Source organism: Oryza sativa, chromosome 1 (assembly GCF_034140825.1).
Source record: "Oryza sativa Japonica Group chromosome 1, ASM3414082v1".
Classification (NCBI taxonomy): domain Eukaryota; kingdom Viridiplantae; phylum Streptophyta; class Magnoliopsida; order Poales; family Poaceae; genus Oryza; species Oryza sativa.
This window is the reverse complement of record NC_089035.1, coordinates 38,338,548-38,355,403: the sequence shown is the minus strand read 5'-3', so window position 1 is coordinate 38,355,403 and position 16,856 is coordinate 38,338,548. Positions and strand designations below refer to the sequence as shown.

The following is a 16,856-nucleotide window of genomic DNA, read 5'->3' as shown; positions in this document are numbered from 1 at the left end:
TGTGGCAGAGGGGGTTTATGGATTTTTTAAGTTCTCTAAATTTTTCTAGTAAGGGGCTTATAAAGTATAAATTGCCCTGAAGAAGACCAAGACCAACTTCCATTCATTAGGGCACCTTAGCAACGAGTAAACAGGGGTATCAAAGTCTGTCCATGCCATGTTAATTCATCTCGACCTGACAAAATTGATCATACAACTTCTGCCAATGACCAAACTCACCATGCTAGATCAAGTACACAGTTCAGGGGAAATTAAACCTCGCGTCTTCCTAGTCTTTGTTACATGATTCGTGGTCCATATTTTACAAATATATGGGAGGTATAATACAAGATACAACAAAAACTATAAACAACATCTACTCCAAACTCTGGCATCCAAGAGGACAATCAAGAAACTAAAGCATCAGAGTTGTTGAACTTATAAAGAATGAGATCAAGCCGTAACAAGCAGTCTTAGCTTCCTGTCATGCTTTATCATTGAACTTACACTCTCGACAACCAACACGGTCTGCAAAAACAGAAGCAAAAAATACTTTTCATTCAAGATTTAGGAAGGAAAGTGTAGCTTAGACAAGATTTTTTTTTCATCATGTGATAACACTCAGAGCACGGTCTAGAGAACTTGTAAAACACAAGAATGATTATAGATAAGTAGTGCAATGACACATGGCAAGGGCATAGCACCACAAAGAACTATAAAACAAGTCATATTGGTTACCTGAATGCAGGTATAAGCCAATCCGGTGGCAAAGTAAAAATTCGCATTACCAGTCCCCTGAAACGATTGTCACTTTAGCGTCAACATTACACATGAGACAAAGAGAGGGAAAGGGAGGGAGAGGAAGATACCCTCCAGATCCACAGGTTGTGCATGACTGGGCTAAGGAGAGAGACTCCGATATATCCAAAAAACAAGAAAAAAGTTAACTTCATCTCTGCAAGATGTAAAGATAAACCATTAGCTTTCTAGTGTAAACGTAAACTATTAATTGTCCAGAAGACTAGGGATCATTCTAAATATGTTAAAAAGAAATGTTAAGCACCTGCTAATTCAGTAGCAAATAGGCCCAGAAGACCAAGATAGAGAGCTGAATCTCCAACCTTCAAAATAAATCATAATACAGTATCATTGAACTTGTGAAAAAAGTTAGGATAGCACAAACAAACAAACAAAAACAACATGATGAGATTTTACAAAGCCGAGGGACTAAATTTATAGGTATTATCATGTAAGATGTACTTACAGATGGATACGATTTCAACATTGCAACAATTGCTGTGTAAACGAAGGCAAGGAAGCATGGACGATGCTTTAGACGAATTGCCAACGGCAATACCATAAAAACAATGTTCATATTGATGACTATAAGGAAGAAGCTCCTAAAAGAGTCAAAGACTTCAGCAAAAAAGTACCTGCATAATTACCTTTAATGAGACAAATGAAACATCTCTTTGAGTTTATTATAAATTTTGATCAAGACTCACCATAATACACCAATATTTGGTGATAGGTCCTTAACTGTGAGGATAAAACCATAAGTCCTACATAAACACAGTACAAGTCAATGGGTAATTAAGTCACAGATAAAAACCAGTTGATTCCAATGGAAAGAATAGAAAGTAAGGCACAAGAACAAAGTTGACATGTTGGAGCGGATAGAGCAATATGACATTACTAGGATAAGATCAAATACGGTAATACTAGGAATAGTATTCCTTAAGATAGCTTGTCCTCATTCCTCCTTTAAAGACTCATCATCTTGACTTGGGGAAAGTAACATAATCTAGCACACAGTCTCACTCTGACAGAAAATTTCATGACTACCAAAGAAGCATATTCTACTGAAGAGTTAAGTATCTTACTTTTCAAACATCTCCTGAAGACCATCCACTTTATTGAGAATCATGCTGCTCAATAGCAACACATAACATGACCAGAAAAACATCCACAATACAAAGTAGAATACTGGTTTCCACATGAACTGTTGAACATCTCTCGAGGTGGAGAATCTATCATTGTCTGGTACCTCAGTTTTACTGGCACTTGATATTTTTAGACGAAATACTTTTGCTGGAGGAGTATCTGGACCATATCCCAATAAAAGAATGATCTGGAAAAGGAATCTTGTTTTCAGTAGCCGACTATACGGATAAGTAGCAGATATGATCAAATAGATGAATACAAGACTACAAACAAAGGTTGTGGCACAAACCGGTACAATGAGAATTGCAGGATAAAGAGTAAGATGTGTAGACATAACATATCCAAAGGCAGCAAGGGGAGCAAGACCTACAAAATTATAGGCATTTCAAGTTTTAAGCAGCAATAAAACTTGTTTCAATTCTATGTTACTCAAAGATAGATATCATCTTCATGAAAATGTGGCTACTGATGCTTTGACAAATGAGAACAATAATAATTCTACTGAAATTTTAAAAAATACCAGAAAAATGTTGAAGAGAAAAACATATTTTAGAGCACTTACGTGAACAGGCTCCGTAGATCATTATCACAACCATTAAATTCTCGATTGGTGATGTACATGAACCCACACAAGTAACTATCGCCCAGGGGTTCCACAAGTATATGAGGGAAGCAATATCTCCTGCACTTATGTTAACTGCAGGAACAGTATCATAAGAATATTAGAACTAATTTGATTCATATATAGTGTTTCCCTTTTGCGCCTTGTAATATGCTAGTACCACTGATCAATTAATCCGACAATGAATTGTTTCATAGCAGTTCCATCTATCTCTTTATTACGGCAGGACAAATTGGCGCTCTTAACAAATAACAACAGTTCAATGAATTAACGAACTCTTGAAGCTTTGATATTGTAAATTTGACAGGAGTTTTGTATGATACTACATTGGTAAAACAAGTAGAAAAGTGGTGTCAGCAAACTAAGCACAATAATGTCAGCATCCAATAAAACATATTCTGCATTCTGAATATAGGACGCACCTGAATTACTCACTGCCTCAGTGAGCTCAAGTGAATTCAAGCTTCTATTGCGTGTTATGTTGAGTCTATGGCCAGTTGCTCGGATGAGCATGGCAGCTATAAAATCTACAGCCACAAAAATCAAACTGTCTTGCATTCGTAAGTGATTATAAATTACAAGATCTCCAACAAAAGTCAAAAGGTAGCGCTTGATTTTTTTTAATTTGGTTTGAATAGTTACATGCTAACATAATAATAAACACCATCGTAAAAATCTTTTTCATTTATGAAAATCAAGTAACTAATACTGCTAGAGTCATAGATACTAGTTGTAATGAATAAATTACATACCAACTTATTTGCCTGCAATAAACATGAACATGATGTCCAGCAGACCTGTGATAGCATGAAATATAAGGATGTTATTAGTATTTCAAACGTTGGTCTAATGAAATAAACCAATAGTATCAAGGTATAGCTGCAGCAGTGCAACCAATCACACAACCAGAGAAGCATCATAGCCAACGGATCAATCAACTTTTGTTAGTCAACGGGCCAAGAAGCGATAGAAGCAAAGGGGAACCATGGTACATTGAACCTGAATGACAAAACATTCAACATGCTGAATACTCATTTCCAGTTCATGCTACAAGAAAAACAAATTTCAAATAGATCGAACTAAAACATCGTGGATAAACCTATAATAATGATAAGCACCTGCACAACGTTTTGTTAAGCATGGTATAGTAGCTGCGTGTATTATTTCTTAACACGCACCACTTAGCGGAGACAAGCCTAGGGCAGCTTGGCCTTGAGCCCTAGGCTTGCCTCCAAAATCATGCTTAAATCCTCTTAAACCACCACGTATTTTTTTGAGAAAACCAATATCTCATTAGTTGAGCCCTATTTTAGCCTTACACTTTGATAATTTCTGGCTCCATCACTCCCACTAGGTGCTGCTTCGCAGCACTTCAGCTTAATGGCACTTACCAGTAAAGGTAACACCCAGTCAATTACTTTAAAAGGTTCATGTTCTTAGTAATTCCATCCCTATCCCAAGCTCAACAATTCACGACTTCAGATGCAAATACATGAGACAGTAAAAAAAAGGCTAAGCAAGCAAGATTGATGGGTGTGGTACCGGAATATGGCGACATGGACGCCTGCTTCAGCCAGTACCCTTCCGCCACTGCAAAACACACAAGGAACCAAACGATCAGTCCGATTACGGAGACGGCACAACTGGAGCCTGCGAGGAGGATGTTGGGGGGAGAGGGAGGGGCGAGAGGCGAGGTGGAGATCCCCACCGAAGAGCACGAGGACGAGCCTGAACCCGACGGCCGCCGCGGCCATCGGCCAGTAGTGTCGGATGGCCATCGTGGCCGCCGCCGCCGTTGCCGCAACTCCGATCTGAGGCTCTGGATACAGCTGCCGGCGAGTGCGGAGGCCGAGAAGGGGATGGCGAAGGTGCTCACCGGCGGCGGCTGCCTTGAAGCGGCGGCGAAGGCGGAGCGGTTAGGGCCGAGCGCGGCGGCGGAGTCGGGGGCGGCTCGCGGCGGGCCGGTGGCGATGGTGAGCCGAGATGGGCCGGCAGGGAGCAGGCCGAGATGGGCCGGTTGGGAGGAGGCTGGGGTGCAGCTGAGCAGAGGCGGCTCGGGCTTGGGCTCCTTGGGCTGAGATGCGAAGGGGGAGCATCAGCCTAGCATCGGGGAAGGAAAAGAAGATATAGGGGTTTTTCTTTTTCTGAAAAAAAAATGGAATTTGGACTTTTAGGAAATTTGGGAAAATTCGAACCTTTGGACCATTTTGAAAGGAAATTCAAGGAATTGATCCCCACTCCGAAAATCATATAGAAACCAAATAAACTCCAATTAACAAACATGGAAAAAATGGTGGTGCAATTAATTTGTTTAGACCAATTAATTAAATCGTTTTGATTGAAATTTTCGTCGGGCTATTTTAGGCGAAAAAACTCAAGTGAATTTCGCAGTTAGGAAAACTACAGAGATAGAGAGAGAGGAGAAAAACATGGCCTAATTTTGTACATACTGACAATAAAAGAGAGAAATAGTGGTTAAAAATAAATGATTTTTTTTGCTAAATTTGTCTTACGCATAAAAACGACCACGTGTTTGGATTATCAGGTGTCAATGTGCATTTGTCATTGGTTAACTTGCCTGTGCCCTGACATATAACACACATTCGCTTGAGAAATTTATTTTACTTCATGATCAAGGTGTTTGTGCATGTCAACAAAAGAATTGTGCGAGAATCATAAAATTGACATATGTTAGTTGTAATGGAAATCATTGTACGTCTTTCTAGATGACAGTAAACAAATAAAAATTAAACGAGATCGTAGATATGTCTATGAATTTTGTCTAATGCCTTGCAACATGAAATTTTTTTTGTCCTGACATACTCATACACAAGAGAGAAATATTGCAATAATCATGAAACATAAAGGTCTCCCTTAGTCCCCAGGCTACTAAACCAGTGCACGAGCACATGACCATCGCCCGATCTCCTGATGCCGACGCATAATAATTTTATCCATAGTTGGAGCAGTTAACTCGCTAATGACCTTATTATACTCCTGTTTCATCCTACGCGTGGTGGCGTAACATGGGCAGCGCTAACCCAAAGCTCCTGCGATTCCAAACCGACGGCGGAGATCCACCCTCCCTCCGCCAAGTGGACCATCCGACGGCGTAGATCATCCCCCAAACCTCACATGCCCCCCACGCCGACCCGTCCCCCGTCGCATCCCCTGCACCCCCCATCAAACAGCCGCACAGCGATCCCACCCACTGACAAATGGGCCCCACCGCGCAGACTTTATACAGAGAGCCGTTGACACGGTGTCCGCTGTTCCACGCGAGGCGGCAGATCACGGCATCGTTGGGCCCACCTGGGCCTGGCTCGGCTCGGCTGCCTTTGCGGCCGGCCCGCACGTGACGCGATCGATCGCCGCCGCCGCCCGCCGTCTCCCGCCGTCTCCGTCACCGTCTACCGTTTGCTCCAGTGTTACGGTTACGGTTACTGCTGCCTTCCGTTGGTCAAAGGGGCAAGCCGACTCCTTGGAGTCACTGACAGGTGGGGCTGAGCACGGGGTGGCCCACGGGTCAGTGTCACTTGGAGTGGGGGCGCGGATAGCTTAATCGTGGAGTTGAACCGGAATTTGGTAGTGGAGCTTTGAGCTTTGCTAATCTTGGGGCGTTGAGGGAGCTTGAGCTCGCTGCTAATGGCGGAGAGCGATGGCGGCGAGGCTAGCCCGAGCGGTGGCGGCGGCGGAGAGGGGAGCCCCGATCCCCGGCGGCCACCGGCTCGGCCGCAGCTCACCAAGTCGCGCACCATCTCCGGCTCCGCCGCGTCCGCGTTCGACAGATGGGGCACCAGCAACAGCAGCAGCAGCATCCTAGTTCGCCGCTCCTCCACAGCGCCGCTCCCGCCGGGCGCGGCGCCGCGGGGGCTGCTCACCGTGGCCGTGGACGAGCCCTCCTACGCGGCGCCCAACGGCGGGGCGGCCATGCTCGACCGCGACTGGTGCTACCCGTCGTTCCTCGGCCCGCACGCCTCGCGGCCGCGGCCGCCGCGGTCGCAGCAGCAGACGCCGACGACGACGGCTGCTGCTGCTGCCGACAGCCGGAGCCCTACCCCCGCCGCGCCGCCGCAGACGGCGTCGGTCTCGCAGCGGGAGGAGGAGAAGAGCCTCGCTTCCGTGGTGAAGCGGCCGATGCTGCTGGATGAGAGGAGATCGCTCTCGCCGCCGCCGCCGCAGCAGCGCGCCCCGCGATTTGATCTCTCCCCGTATCTTGTACTAGTAAGTGAAGCTAGCTGCTGTGCTATATATGTTTGGTCATTAAAACGCTAGCTTTGGCTGTACCAACCGATGCAGTACTAACTTGCCAAGTTGGTACTGTTGCAGATGCTGGTTGTAACTGTCATAAGTTTTTCCTTGGCTATATGGCAGTGGATGAAAGCTACCGTACTCCAGGTATATATCTCTTTGGTCTATGAAGATTGGTTGCACTAATCGGTTTACATTAGGATATAATTCATTTTGCTTACAGATAAGAAGTCATTATGTTTTGGCAGGAAAAGATCAGATCATGCTGTAGTGTTAGTACTGTGGACTGTAAGACAACTACTGAGGCGTTCAAGATTAACGGACAGCATGGTTCTGATTTTATCAACTCCGCGGACTGGAATTTAGCTTCCTGCAGCAGAATGCTTGTTTTTGCGATACCTGTATTCTTGGTTAAGTACATTGATCAGCTTCGACGAAGGAACACAGATTCCATTAGGCTAAGAAGCACCGAGGAAGAAGTGCCTCTGAAGAAGAGGATTGCTTATAAGGTTGATGTGTTCTTCTCAGGACACCCGTACGCAAAGCTTCTTGCGCTCCTGTTAGCCACAATAATCCTCATTGCTTCTGGCGGGATTGCGCTTTATGTTGTCAGCGGCAGTGGATTCCTGGAGGCTCTTTGGCTTTCATGGACTTTTGTGGCAGATTCAGGAAACCATGCTGATCAGGTTGGCCTGGGCCCAAGGATTGTGTCCGTGTCGATTAGCTCTGGGGGTATGCTGGTGTTTGCCACAATGCTTGGGCTTGTGTCAGATGCAATATCAGAGAAGGTAGATTCCTGGCGCAAGGGAAAAAGTGAGGTGATAGAGGTCAACCATATACTAATCCTCGGATGGAGCGACAAGTTGGTAATGTTCTGAACTTATGATGGAGTCATGTGAAATTGCCGTTGGATTTTTAGGTTCAATGATCTTATAAGCTATGTATTGAATTCTTAGGTAGTTTTTGTTCCCCATTCCAAATTATCAAATAAATTAGTCAAGCAGACCTTAAATTAGTGTGTTCTGATTGGGACCTGATGATCCTGTAAGAAATGATATCTTATGTTTGCGTTGTGGACATACTTTAGGAATCCAGCTTGCAACATATTAAACTCCCATTATGTTCAGGATTTTTTCGATTATTCCTATATATCAAAATCTTTAGATGAAGGAGCTTTGGGAGTCAACTTGGTCCTTTTTTTTTAATTGACAGGAGATACCAAGGCATTTTTTTGCAATGTTTTAGTCATTGTATGCACTGTAGTTAAATTTTGTATTCCGTCCTGATTTCCTCCAATCTGACTGGGAGCACTGAACTTTGTTTGCTTGGACCAGGGCTCTCTCCTGAAGCAGCTAGCTATAGCAAACAAGAGTATTGGTGGTGGTGTCGTTGTTGTTCTGGCAGAAAGAGACAAGGAAGAAATGGAGATGGACATTGGGAAGCTAGAGTTTGACTTTATGGGAACATCTGTAATATGTAGAAGTGGCAGTCCTCTAATTCTAGCTGATTTGAAGAAGGTAGCAGCTCAAGCAACTCTTCTGGTCTTCTTGTGCTTGCTCTATAAATTTATCCCTTTGGAAGATTTCTTGTAATACCATATAAATATATCTTATATTAGGCCTAACACGTTATTTTATTTACACAGGTTTCTGTTTCTAAAGCACGTGCTATTATTGTTTTAGCATCCGATGAAAATGCAGACCAAGTTAGTATTTTCTTCTAATAGCTTACTGTTTTGGAGTTAACATGCTTATATACTTACATTATTTGTTGCACATAGAGTGATGCACGGGCTTTACGTGTGGTCCTGAGCCTGACTGGAGTTAAAGAGGGTTTAAGGGGACATGTTGTTGTAGAGATGAGTGACCTTGACAACGAGCCTTTGGTGAAACTGGTTGGAGGTGAACTAATTGAAACAGTTGTTGCCCATGATGTGATTGGACGTTTGATGATACAATGTGCACTCCAACCAGGCCTGGCACAGGTACCTTTCAATTTGACCATTGTTCTCAAACAAGGGAAGGAAATTTGAACCTTCCTTCTGAGATGCACTGTTAGATGGTCCTGCTATTCATCTTAGGATGGTAACCCATCAAATATCATATGCTTTTACAGATATGGGAGGATATTTTGGGGTTTGAAAACGCAGAGTTCTACATTAAAAGATGGCCAGAATTAGATGGCATGCGATTTGGGGATGTCTTAATCTCATTTCCTGACGCTGTTCCATGTGGAGTAAAGATTGCTTCAAAAGCTGGAAAAATCTTAATGAATCCTGATAATGATTATGTTTTGCAAGAAGGTGATGAGGTCCTTGTTATAGCAGAAGATGACGATACTTATGTTCCTGCCTCTCTACCACAGGTGGATTCGCTGAACTCTAACTTGATGTTGTATAATATTTTCTCTTGTACCAACTGTTATGCAAGTCATACTTGCCCAGATTAAAATTATTTTTTAATCTTGTGTGGTATCTCTTGTCAGGTGCGAAAGGGTTTTCTACCTAATATCCCAACCCCTCCTAAATACCCAGAGAAAATTTTGTTCTGCGGTTGGCGACGTGACATTCATGACATGATAATGGTAATTTGATTTGGAACTGTTTTACCATGGTTGAGTCCTGTTTAAGCACTTCTTTGGAAATGAATGTCAGTGCTGTTGTGCAGGTTCTAGAAGCATTTCTCGCTCCAGGTTCTGAATTATGGATGTTTAACGAGGTGCCAGAGAAGGAGAGGGAGAGAAAACTGACTGACGGTGGTATGGATATTTATGGACTAACAAACATTAAACTTGTACATAAAGAAGGGAATGCCGTCATCAGGCGGCACTTAGAAAGTTTGCCTCTGGAGACATTCGATTCTGTGAGTATATATTGTACAGATAGGAACATTCTGATAAGTTCTGTTTAATAAATGAGATAATTGATGAAATGGCCCATGTGACTCAAAATGTTTGAACAACCTATTATTGCCCTATACTGCTCAGTATTTAGGTTCCCAAATCCAATATGATCCTGTGTTCACTATTGATGTTACATAGTAACGTATATGCATGCTATTAGACCATTTATCAATTTTATATTTGCTAAATTATAATCGCATCTTATGTTTAGATCTGTTATAGATAAATGAAATTAAAAATCTGGAGCCTATTACTGTTTCTTTGCATATAGTATAATTTAAGTACTGTCATAGACACCTTTCTGATCTACAGTTTTTGTAAATAAACCCAGTGCTAACTTTGAAACGACAGATTTTAATTCTTGCAGATGAGTCAGTGGAGGATTCCATCGTACATTCTGATTCACGTTCTTTAGCTACACTTCTTCTAATTCGCGACATTCAGGTAATTAACAAGAAGCCTGGTAGTACAAGTGTATAACTGATACACAACATTCGCATTACTAATGCGTGCCTTCTTCTACAGTCTAAACGTCTTCCATCAAAGGAACTAAAATCACCTCTGCGTTACAATGGCTTCTGTCACAGCTCCTGGATTCGGGAGATGCAGCACGCATCAGATAAATCAATAATTATCAGTGAAATTCTGGATTCCAGAACCAGAAACCTTGTATCTGTCTCCAAAATCAGCGACTATGTTCTATCAAATGAACTTGTCAGCATGGCATTAGCAATGGTAGCAGAGGACAAACAAATCAACAGAGTTCTTGAAGAACTTTTTGCCGAGGAGGTACTACAAAAATTACAGCATGCTTTTTTAAAATATTGCAAATGCATTTTCACAACCATGCTCAAAACACTGCTTTGTTCAGCTAACATAGAGTAATAGATTTTCCATTCCACAAAGACGGTTGTTTACCCATATTGTTTTGCCTTGCATCTGATTGGGGTAATTCTTTGCTTGCTACAGGGCAACGAGATGTGCATACGTTCAGCTGAGTTTTACCTCTATGAGCAAGAGGAATTGAGTTTCTTTGATATAATGGTCAGGGCTCGTGAAAGAGACGAGGTTGTCATTGGCTACCGCCTTGCCAACGATGACCAGGCAATCATTAATCCAGAACAGAAGTCTGAGATTAGGAAGTGGTCGCTAGACGATGTTTTTGTTGTGATCTCAAAAGGTGACTAATTTTACAATAGCACCTCACTTTTTTCGAGTTAGTAAGTATATATTCTAACACTAGTGCTGCTAACCAATGCTAACTGAAATGCTTTAAGTTGCTAACCAGGCAAACACACGTCACAGTACAGTTCTGATCTCATATGTTGCTAGCTCTGTACATGTTGATTTGCCATCTCCATAGCATTTAGTTGATCTTAACATAAATAATTACACATCAGCATTTGAAACTGTTGTTACTAATTGACATTACAAAATTTTCAGTGCGTCGATTCAGCAGAGATAATTTGTAAATTGTAACTACTGTTTCATTTTGAAGAGCATGCTAATCATTGAAATTCATGCTTCTGTAGCGGGCAATGCAACATATTTTGTGAAGACCACGGTGATGCGGTCTAACCCAGTTGTGTATTCTTCTACATTTTAATTTGACTAATTCTGCTCCTCCGTTTGCTGTTATTTTTCGATTTAAATTAGTGGGTCCAGGCTCCAGCAACTCTAATATAGATGGCCTAAATTTGCCATTGGCCTGTCTGGTTGCCTGGATACTCTCATCCAAGGTTCATATGAATGCTCACCCCCAGGCTTGTATGAGGTCATCCTGGATAGAGCTGGCATGGCTAAAGGAATGGTTGCCTGGATACTCTCATCCAAGGTTCATATGAATGCTCTACCCCCAGGCTTGTATGAGGGTCTCTACCCCCAGGCTTGTATGAGGGCTAAAGGAATGGTTGCCTGGATACTCTCATCCAAGGTTCATATGAATGCTCTACCCCCAGGCTTGTATGAGGTCATCCTGATAGAGCTGGCCCCCAGGCTTATATGAATGCTCTACCCCCAGGCTTGTATGAGGTCATCCTGATAGAGCTGGCCCCCAGGCTTGTATGAGGTCATCCTGGATAGAGCTGGCATGGCTAAAGGAATGCAAAATTGCAAATTGCTATGTTTGGCTGTTGCTTGTGGAATTGCAGTTTGTTGGACAGATGTATAGGGCCAGTTTTGGAGGCAATGGCAAAGCTGCGGTATTCCAATAATATACTGTACAATTGCTGACATGTGGTGCTAGAAGTTTCTCACCAAGTACATAGCATACGCTTAATATGTAGGTACTTACAAAACATAATCAGACAATTGAAGTCCAAGCGCCCCCAAGTAAGTTATGTTACACGAAGAAACGCCAAACAGAAGCAAATTTACAGCGAAAATTGCATACACCGCAGTTCCATAGTAAGCCGGATTATCTACACAATAGCTGCACACAAACTTTTTCATATGCGCAGTGAGCTCATACGGAGCTCCCCGCTCGCATGGACCTCTTTGACCCTCTTATCGTACTCATCTTCCTCCTCTTCCTCGTTCTCTTCTGGCCTCTCTTCCTCTTCCTTCTCCTCCTCGTCTGAACCCGCGTCGCTCCAGTAGCCTGTCCTGGATGATTTCGGCATGGTTCTTGCTTCTTGAACAATCTTCATGATCTCTTCTGAGGTCTGGTCTGAGAAGGAAGGCACGGAGTTGTCCCTCCTGTAGTACATGGCTTGCGCAGTCTCCGTGAGCTCCCTGGGGAGGTTCTTCAAGAACCACGGGTGGCTCTTTATTTCCTTCATCGTGATTCTCTGGACAACATTCAAATTATTGTGTTAATAACATGTTAGGTTAAGGACAGATACACCATGGTTTCCTCAAAATAAAATGGAAATAAAATTTGAGTTATATTACCCTCAATGGATTGTTGACAAAAATGCGGGCAATAAGCTGTTTGCATTCTGCAGATATGTGGACGTAATCTGGTATCTTATATTGCACTGACATTATTCTCTGTGGATGAACAACAGCGACTGGAATGAGGAAGCGAGTCACAAAAAGAAAACCTGCAGAAATTGGATGGATATGAATGACTTAAGGGTTCAGCTTGTCACCTGAATGGTTTTGCGAATGTTCTTGGGGTCGTCCTGGTCTTCAAATGGGTAGGCTCCCACAAGCATGACGTAAAGAGTCACACCACAGGACCATACATCTGCAAGCTACATCAACAAGCCCATTGTTGCCAATGAGTAGGACCATACTCTCTGATCGTAATTCTACTAACATTCAGTAGAATGAAGTGAAATGCTTCAGGAGAAAATAAGTGAAAAGGTTCAGAACTACTAGGATTTTATCAGAACTCAGTGATGAATAGGTCATGTTGTGACAGTAAAGCACAGTTTGGGCTTAATGCCATTTATGTTAAAAGGTTTTATCACAAGGTTGCTAGGCTTCAGGGTAGTGAGGTGCCAACACCAGTGTTCAGTGGACTTAGGAGTATGCTTGTTTGACCAGATCACCTTTATTTGTTGCAGTTCTGTTCTGCTGTCGCATTGAAGTTTAGAATGATACACAGGTTCCTTGTATTGTAGTAAGAATGATATACAGTATAGTAATGAATTGAGAGCAGCCAATAAGTTCTGATGGGTGGTTTAGACTATTTATAATCGATGTCAGTGCGATAATACTAAAGAACATGTGGAGCACATCCAGTGTAGGATGACATGCATGAAACCCAATAGTCAGCCAAGCAGTTAGTCAGGTACAATAATATAAAAAGGACAGTTTAGTTATACAAAATGATGCATTTTGGTTGACCTTGTTCAAGTAAAACTAAGAAAACTTAGTTGCTTCAAAATTGAGAAGTCACCACCCCAAAAAAAAAGAAAAAAAAAGAAGAATAAAAAGAAGAAGAAAAAAAATTGTAGGTCAGTTTCAGGGTAATGTTTCTATTTCACCTTTTAAAAACTCAGCAAATGTACAAAATGATCTCGAGTTTGACCTTGAAAACTGGTGTTTTAGCACATGGGTTCCCACTTCCCAGGGATAAAAAAAAAGTTGAAGTTACCCAAATATTCAAGGGGTAATATTTCAAGTGAAAACTTACTGAATTGAACATGTGTGTTGAATCAAAATGTCATTTTTGGCTTTATCATGAAGCACAGTGAAACATTCTCTATATATTCCTGTGGACCAATTAAGGAGGCAATAACATGTGGAACTATTGAATCAAAGGTTCTACATCCTTTGTGGTACATTAAGCCTCAACAAACCAAACAGAAGATGTTTGAGCACCTCATGCAGACAATGACTACTCATCCAAATCAGAAGCATCACTCGATTTCAGATCCTCTACTGGTCCAATATTTGTGACTGTAGCTAATTATGAAATGCACTATCAAAGAATAGCTGTGAATTCCACCTAATTAGACCAAACAAGGCTGTCCACCAACAGTTGCAAAAGAGGTTTTGCATATATACTAGTACTAGATCTGCAGACTAACCACTAATAATCAAAAAATAAAAAACAATAATAAATAGTATGGTTTGATTAGCTAGTGAACATTAACCAAGTTAATGAGTAACTAACAAGTAGGATATTTATTAAGATACTCTCAGTGATCATGTAAATTGTATGAAGGAACCCATTCATTTTGTGAAGGATCATTCAACCCGATTTCTAACGAATTTAGCCATTTAGGAGCTGAATATATGGAATGTCACAATCATTGGAAGAGGTGCATCTATTATGTGGATTTGATGGAGAAGTTAAACTATAATAGAGGCATTGGCTACTTTATTCACCTAAAAAAGCTTGGAGAACCGATAATATTATGCCTCGCTACTCTCACAGTTTGACCAAAAAACACTTTTTAGTTCAACTTGCATTATTTGCACATAACATGTCCAGATAAGGAGTTCTGTTTCAGACACCAAACAAATAAACGCTCTATTTCACTACCTACTAGGGGTTCTTTTCACCTTTCCATCAACAAATAATCATTCAAAAGAAACAAAATGAAATGCATGTCAGAAACCAACAAGGGGTCAAAATAACTCACCTTTCCATCATACTCACGGCGGGATAGCACCTCTGGTGCGATATATGCTGGCGTCCCCACTGCTGATTTGGGTCTTGAATGCAATACTGATGACTGATCAAGAACGGAAAGACATTATTCTGAGAATCTACAGAGATTCCAATAGCTCCAAGATTGCTAAAATGACAGTGGGTTTGGCAACAAACCTTGGAGTAGCCAAAATCACATATCTTAAGCCGTGGAGCTGGGCTGCCATCCAAGAGAACATTCTCCAACTTCAAATCTCTATGGCATATTTGCTGTAGTTGGAAGATTGACACCAGAATAATATAATTAGAAACTCATAAAGATTTAGCTCAGTTATAAAATCAAATGAAAACTACCAACACTCTGAATGATAAAACTGAAACAGGGTACAGTAGTAATTATTGCTTAGAGATGGTGAATTGGTCCTCTTGAATGAGTTAACTGTTTGTTGCATACCATGTGATGGCAGTAGCTCACTCCACAGATCAGCTGCTGAAAGAAATACCTGGCCTGCATCAAGCAGAATAAAAGAATATTAATATTGCTCGTTCAACATAAGACAGGGTTATAAAGTAGTAAAACTCAGGAATAAATCACGGGACCTCATCCTCACTGAACCGTCCACGATCACAGATTCGATCGAACAGCTCCCCGCCTGCTGCGAACTCCATGACAATCATAAGATGCGTTGGCGTCAGTATCACCTGCAGGATTTTTCCCAAAAAAAAACAATTAATAACAGAGTGCCCCTCTTTTCTGAAAGAAGGAACAGGTAAAGCCAACAGGACAACACGATTCCTTCGTCCCTTCACAATTTACTCCTACATTGGAAAAAAGAAAGATGTCCTGGCGTTTATGTTTCAAATTGTGCAAAAGAAAAAAAAAGACACAGATAAATCTGTGTCTAACCCAAAGCACATGCAACCATGCCACTAGAATCATTCATACGTGTGTAGATGGTACAGAGACGCAAGGGTAAGATAGACTATAACGAAAGAAATGAAAGGGGGAAAAGGAAGGAAGGAACAAAAATGCAGCTGTTTAACATCAATTCAGAAGATTCCGTCACTGCATGAAGTTTAGAGAAATCAGCAACTCTCAAACTAAAATTTAACGGTTCTCAGAATTAAAAAAAAGTGCATCCTTATCTGCATCATTTGGAGCCACTCTGTAATTAGGATCAAGCAACTTTTGATATAAAACAGGGGAAAAAACGTTCAAAATGGGATAAAAGCAAATCCGTGGCACGAACGAACCTCCTTGAAGCGAATGATGTTGGGGTGGCGCAGCGAGCGGTGGTTGATGATCTCCCTGTACACATTCTCATCTATCTGCCACGCACAGATCCCAGAAGAAAAAAAACCCGTCATAATCCAACCCAGCAATCAATCCTCCACCCACCGATCAACCCACCTCAATCCTTAAAAAGAACCCCCCAAAAAAAAGTAAAATCAAAGGGGGAACGAACGAACAAAAAAAACCAACCCGGTGGCCGCGCTCGATGCACTTGACGGCGACGAGCTCGCGGGTCTCGCGGTTGCGCATCAGCCGCGCCACCCCGAAGTTCCCCGACCCGATGTCCCTCACCGCCTCGTACTTCTCCATCTCCCCCCCTCTCCCCTTCCCCCTCCCCTCCTCCTCTCCTCTCCACGGACGGGATCGGCTCAGCCCGTGGATCCGCCGGGGGAGGGATCGGCACGGCACGATGACACCGGCGGCGCGGTCCTCGCCGTCGCCGGCGGGTGGCGCGTCGGCGGCGCGAGGAGCGGGGTGGGTGGTGATGGTGGCGCGGCGCCTCTCGGTGTGGGGCGCGCGGGCGGGCGGGCGGGGCGCGGGGGAGGTGGGGGGGGGGGGGGGCGGGTGGGTGGGCGAGCGGGCGTGAGGCGGGTCGGGGGGGTGGGTTTATATATAGCGGGGGAGGGAGGAGGGAGGCCAGCGTGGTGGGGGTGGGGCCCACGAGGGAGCCAAGCGGAAGGAATTGGGGATGTCGAGTGGGCCCCACCGTCGGCGTCCGTGTCGCCTACCGCGCGGGGGCTGGAGGAGGAGGAGGGGGGCCACGTGGGCCACGGAGATGCTGCTGCCCTGGCCCTGGCTGGGCTGGCTTGGCTTTGCCT

General features: G+C 43.0%; 3 protein-coding genes across 3 annotated transcripts; 1 reads left to right on the top strand and 2 right to left on the bottom strand.

Annotated features, from left to right (window-relative positions):
• Positions 1-240: 240 nt before the first annotated feature.
• On the bottom strand, positions 241-4,481 carry LOC107276856 (uncharacterized). The gene is made up of 14 exons (XM_066308171.1): positions 4,254-4,481; positions 4,088-4,135; positions 3,493-3,544; positions 3,298-3,342; positions 2,818-3,092; positions 2,486-2,644; positions 2,213-2,289; positions 1,863-2,110; positions 1,485-1,541; positions 1,244-1,412; positions 1,043-1,100; positions 849-934; positions 718-774; positions 241-507 (listed from the first exon to the last, which is right to left on the bottom strand). The coding sequence occupies exons 1-14, from the start codon at positions 4,321-4,323 to the stop codon at positions 433-435; spliced, it is 1,476 nt and encodes a 491-aa protein (XP_066164268.1). The 5' UTR covers positions 4,324-4,481; the 3' UTR covers positions 241-432.
• A 1,651-nt stretch (positions 4,482-6,132) lies between these two features.
• LOC4324936 (probable ion channel POLLUX) lies at positions 6,133-11,928 on the top strand. The gene is made up of 13 exons (NM_001396863.1): positions 6,133-6,769; positions 6,875-6,943; positions 7,045-7,662; positions 8,131-8,313; positions 8,442-8,501; positions 8,577-8,780; positions 8,912-9,160; positions 9,281-9,379; positions 9,463-9,657; positions 10,049-10,141; positions 10,223-10,486; positions 10,667-10,877; positions 11,230-11,928. The coding sequence occupies exons 1-13, from the start codon at positions 6,191-6,193 to the stop codon at positions 11,301-11,303; spliced, it is 2,898 nt and encodes a 965-aa protein (NP_001383792.1). The 5' UTR covers positions 6,133-6,190; the 3' UTR covers positions 11,304-11,928.
• LOC4324934 (serine/threonine-protein kinase SAPK4-like) lies at positions 11,902-16,543 on the bottom strand. Its single transcript, NM_001396862.1, has 9 exons — positions 16,228-16,543; positions 15,999-16,073; positions 15,345-15,446; positions 15,199-15,252; positions 14,922-15,014; positions 14,737-14,829; positions 12,790-12,894; positions 12,590-12,688; positions 11,902-12,486 (listed from the first exon to the last, which is right to left on the bottom strand). Exons 1-9 carry the CDS (start codon positions 16,345-16,347, stop codon positions 12,145-12,147), a joined length of 1,083 nt encoding a protein of 360 aa, NP_001383791.1. The 5' UTR covers positions 16,348-16,543; the 3' UTR covers positions 11,902-12,144.
• Between the last annotated feature and the right edge of the window lie 313 nt (positions 16,544-16,856).